The sequence below is a fragment of the Hibiscus syriacus genome, unplaced genomic scaffold (assembly GCF_006381635.1).
Source record: "Hibiscus syriacus cultivar Baekdansim isolate YM2019G1 unplaced genomic scaffold, ASM638163v2 tig00116964_pilon, whole genome shotgun sequence".
In the NCBI taxonomy this organism is placed as follows: domain Eukaryota; kingdom Viridiplantae; phylum Streptophyta; class Magnoliopsida; order Malvales; family Malvaceae; genus Hibiscus; species Hibiscus syriacus.
Genome location: NW_024063489.1, coordinates 1434342 through 1439116, shown reverse-complemented (window position 1 = coordinate 1439116; position 4775 = coordinate 1434342). Strand labels below are relative to the sequence as shown.

Sequence of the window (4775 nt, the reverse complement as noted above, 5' to 3'; positions counted from 1 at the left end):
CAACTTAAGGCGAGATCTTATCAAAGAGTGCCACAACACCAAGTGGGCTGGTCATCCGGGTCAAAAGTGCACTATGGCATTACTAGATACGGCATACTTTTGGCCCCATATGAAGGATAGCGTGGAGCTTTACGTGAAGACTTGTCTTGTGTGCCAACAAGACAAAGTGGAGAACCAACAGCCGGCAGGATTACTGGAACCTTTACCAGTTCCCCAAAGACCTTGGGATGCGATCACCTTGGATTTCATTAGTGCATTATCCAAGTCCGAGGGATACGGTTCGATCATGGTCATCGTGGACCGATTTTATAAGTATGGGACTTTCATACCATGCCCCAAAGATTGCACTGCGGAGGAGGTCGTGTGAGCATTCATCAAGAATGTCGTGAAGCATTGGGGCTTACCAAGGAGCATCATTAGTGATCGAGACCCTCGATTCATCGAACGCCTATAGACTGAATTGTTCAAGCTCCTTGGAACCGAGTTAAATTTCTCCACAAGCTTTCACCCTCAAACTGATGAGCAGACCGAACGGGTGAACGCTTTGTTGGAATGTTACTTGTGGCACTTCGTGAGTGCTAACCAGCGAGATTGGGCAAAGTTGCTAGACGTCGCCCAATTCTCTTATAACCTGCAGCGAAGTGAAGCCACAAGCCGAAGTCCGTTCGAGCTTGCGACCGGACAACAACCGCTCACGCCGCACACATTAACAATGCCACTTGACGAGGGCAAAAGTCCCAGAGCCACCAAGATGGCTAGGTCATGGAAGGAGAACACCGACATCGCCCGCGCATGTTTAGAGAAAGCGAGGAAGAAGATGAAGAAGTGGGCGGACGAGAAAAGGCGACATCGAGAGTTCTCCGTTAGAGACTTAGTCCTTGTGAAGCTTTTGCCACAACAGTTCAAAGCTCTCCGAAGCGTTCACAAAGGACTAATACGGAGATATGAGGGACCGTTCCAGGTACTTGCCAAGTACACTTAAGATTCATCTGGTCTTCCATGTAAGTATGCTCAAGCCATATCATGCCGACAAGGAAGACCTAAGCCGAGGGTATTCGCATCGAGCACCTCCCGTAGTAACCAAGTCTTACGACAAAGAGGTAGAAACGGTGCTCACAAGCAGGACGGTCCGCAAGAGAGGAGTCCCACCGCGTACCGAGTATTTAATCAAGTAGAAAGGACTACCAGAGTCTAAGGCAATATGGGAACTAGCTGAAGACTTGTGGCAGTTCGAAGAACATCTCAAAGCGTACGAGGCGACGAGGACGACGCCAGAATAGGTAGGGGAGAATGTCACAAAATTGGGCCTTTTCCCCACACTTTGGGCTATTTTGGCTATGTTGGGCCACACTTGGTCTTGGAGGTTGATAGAATAGTGTAGATTATTCTAGAACACTCAAGACTTGTACATATTCTAGAAGCATTCTAGAGTCTTCCATGTTAGGTAGGAAATTATGGAGAATTCTAGAGAATCTCTCCCTACCGTAGGATCAAGTCAATCTCCACCGTCCATTGAGGAGGTGGGAGGCTATAAATAGATGTAGAATCCTCATTTGTAAATCATCCAAGAGTTGTAAGCATTCAAGCATTCAACAAACTTTCTCTCTAAGTTCTTTCCTTTCTTCTTTGTTTCCTTGCCAATCCTTTCACTAGCACGAGTTCGAGTGAGGCTGACTTAACTATCGCGAGGGGCGAAAAGGAGCTAAGGTCGCACAAGGTTTATTGAGCGATTAAGTCCGTGACAATGTGCCCGCAAGTCGGCACTGGACCCTGCCCAAAATAAAACAAAATAAATTATAAAATATTAAATTTATAATATTTATATAAAAAATATTAAATTTATCATATTTATATAAAAATGTATCTTATTAATAATATTTTTAATAAAATAATAAAGAATATATGCATTATTTTTTGTCAACATGTTAAAATTTTAAAATATATATTTTCATTATTTAATTAAATATTATACAAAATTGTAAAAATTATTATTATAATATAAATTACAATTTTTAATTAAAAAATTAATAATTTTAAATTTAATTAATATTTAATTAATTTATTAATTTAAGATAATAAATCGAATGAAAAATGTTAATATTAGTATAGGAAAAGGAAATAGGAAGGGATAACAAGAGTTACGTGGCAGTAACTTAAAGGACGAAATGAGAGTACTGAAACGTACCTTTTGTTATATATCTGGGTACTACGAATGTTGCGCCATATTTACCGCTGTATATTTCGGTTGATCTTTCAAAATCCGGGGAAGGAGTGTTTTGTTCTATCGATGAAAGAAATATAGAGCCGGAAATTACTTCGTTTTCGAACAAGAACACTTTTTTGAATAGCCAAGCCAACCTTCGATCGCGCGCTTAAATGGGGGACACCGCTCACATCGCACGGGCTCAAACTAGGGCTTTGATTTTTTTTGGTACGGTAAAAAATGTACACGTGGCAGCGCGAAACCCCACTGAAAGAGACCAGCCGAAATTCTACGCCGTGTAACTAATTCCCTTATATTCTCCCCCTATCCCTCGCTCTTTCAATATTTTCAGCCCTTTTTTCAAGCGACCCGAAAACGCCTCACTTTCGGATCTGGTTAACCCGATTTCAAAAACCGTGCTGAATCGTGGTTTTTGATAAACTCCGGTGAGATTTTGATGCTGTGAAAGTTTGGTGGTTTGGATATGGAGACAGAGAATGCATTGAATTACTCGTATAAGGGGAGGAGCTTTAAAGATTTGAGTATCAACGATGATTCTACAGCTTTCAGTGATTGTAACAGCGACAGATCCGGGGAGTTCCCAACGGCTTCATCTCAGAGCCGGCGTTTATTACTTGCATGTGCTAATTCCGAGAATTCCAGTGACTTAATAAGGCAACTCGTATCAGATCTCGATTCCTGTTCGATTGACGAGCAAAAGCAAGCGGCTTTGGAGCTTAGACTGTTGGCAAAGAACAAGCCGGAAAATCGAATCAAGATTGCTAAAGCTGGTGCAATAAGGCCTTTGATTTCGTTAATTTCATCATCTGATCCATATCTTCAAGAAAACGGCGTGACGGCGATTTTGAATCTCTCTTTATGCGATGAGAACAAAGATCTTATAGCTTCATCGGGAGCGATTAAACCGCTGGTTAGAGCTTTGAGGACGGGAACTGCAACGGCTAAAGAAAACGCTGCTTGTGCTTTGCTTCGGCTATCGCAGATAGAAGAAAACAAGGCGGTGATCGGACGGTCAGGAGCTATTCCACCTTTAGTTTATCTTCTCGAGAACGGTGGAATTCGCGGGAAAAAGGACGCATCGACTGCGCTGTATTCTCTATGCACGGTTAAAGAGAACAAAATCAGGGCTGTTGAAGCTGGGATCATGAGACCACTAGTGGAATTAATGGCCGACTTCGGGTCAAACATGATTGACAAGTCGGCTTTTGTTACGAGCGTCTTGGTACCAGTACCGGAAGCTAAAACGGCTTTAGTTGAAGAAGGAGGGATTCCCGTTTTGGTGGAAATCATCGAAGTTGGATCGCAGAGGCAAAAGGAAATCGCCGTAGTGATATTGTTACAAATTTGCGAAGATAATGTGCTGTTCCGTGCTATGGTGGACCGCGAAGGAGCGATTCCCCCATTAGTTGCTTTATCCCAGTCCGGTACCAATCGCGCCAAGCAGAAGGTAAATTACTATCAACAGCATTACATTTTAACTAAGAATGAGTAAAATCTGGTCAGTTAGTCATCCTTTGTTGAGGTGTCTTTGCTTTTTTTTTTGTTGATAAAATCTCGCCGTTATTTATGGATCGTTTTTAGTGCAAGAAAAGAAAGAAGTGTAAAATGTTTTGCCACGTCAGCTGAACAAAATTTTCAATTTTGGGAGAGAAAATTCAAGAAACGAACAAAATGTGTCTGCGAACGCTTTAGAACGCCGTGTTTCGGAAGTGAAATTGGCCAAAAGATATTCTTAATTTACAGTCAGTTCAATATTTTTTGTTCAACCTGAGTTGGTTGGTTGATTTTGCATTTGTTTCGTTGTAGTTTCCTCTTTGTTTTTTTGGCGTATGATTTTGTATAATGATTCCCTTGTCGTTTTGTTCGTCATTATTTGGACAGGCAGAGGCACTAATAGAGCTTCTACGGCAACCAAGATCCGGAACGCCGCTGCCAGGGGATCGGATGTGTCAGTTTAAAACTGTCCCTACCACCCGTATGGAGATTGTAACGATGAATTCGAAAGAGAAACAGTGAAATAGATTTTGCACAAAATATATATTGAATGTAAATATCTTATCTCAAGTAATCTCGATATTGTGATAACTGATAAAGTGATGTGAGACTTTGATATGCTTGTTTTTGAGGTTATTTGATCAAATTACACGCCTTTAACGAATATTTATTTTTTTGGCACCGTTTAATATATATTTTTTGAAGTGATACCCTTTCGGTTGAATTGGCGAAAGGCGAGTCTCCGGTGACGCGTTTTACTCGTGTTTTCGCTGAGTTGGATGTCACGTGTGGAATGCGCATTTCCAGGGACGCATCTTTTGCCAGCTCGACTGTCACGTATTTTGTTTAATAATAAATATTTTATTTTTATTATTATTATAAATTAATAATATATTATGTAAATTGTTTCGATTATAATGTAAGAATTATCAAATGTATTTTGTTAATGTGTGTTAAAGGTGGAGTGAATTATCTACATTAATATGATATAACAATATATGAAAACCATTTTTGACTTTATTGTAGTTATAGGAAAAATGTATGAAATTATAATATT

The 4775-nt window shown here is 40.5% G+C and overlaps 1 protein-coding gene across 1 annotated transcript; it reads left to right on the top strand.

Moving 5' to 3' along the window:
* Positions 1-2520: 2520 nt before the first annotated feature.
* Positions 2521-4307, top strand: LOC120190829 (U-box domain-containing protein 4-like). Its single transcript, XM_039193862.1, has 2 exons — positions 2521-3671; positions 4106-4307. Exons 1-2 carry the CDS (start codon positions 2688-2690, stop codon positions 4238-4240), a joined length of 1119 nt encoding a protein of 372 aa, XP_039049793.1. The 5' UTR covers positions 2521-2687; the 3' UTR covers positions 4241-4307.
* Positions 4308-4775: the final 468 nt, after the last annotated feature.

Coding starts and splice junctions, on each gene's coding strand:
- LOC120190829 (XM_039193862.1), top strand. CDS start 2,688: ATGGAGACAGAGAATGCATTGAATTACTCGTATAAGGGGAGGAGCTTT. Junction 3,672..4,105: donor CCAATCGCGCCAAGCAGAAG/GTAAATTACTAT, acceptor TTATTTGGACAG/GCAGAGGCACTAATAGAGCT.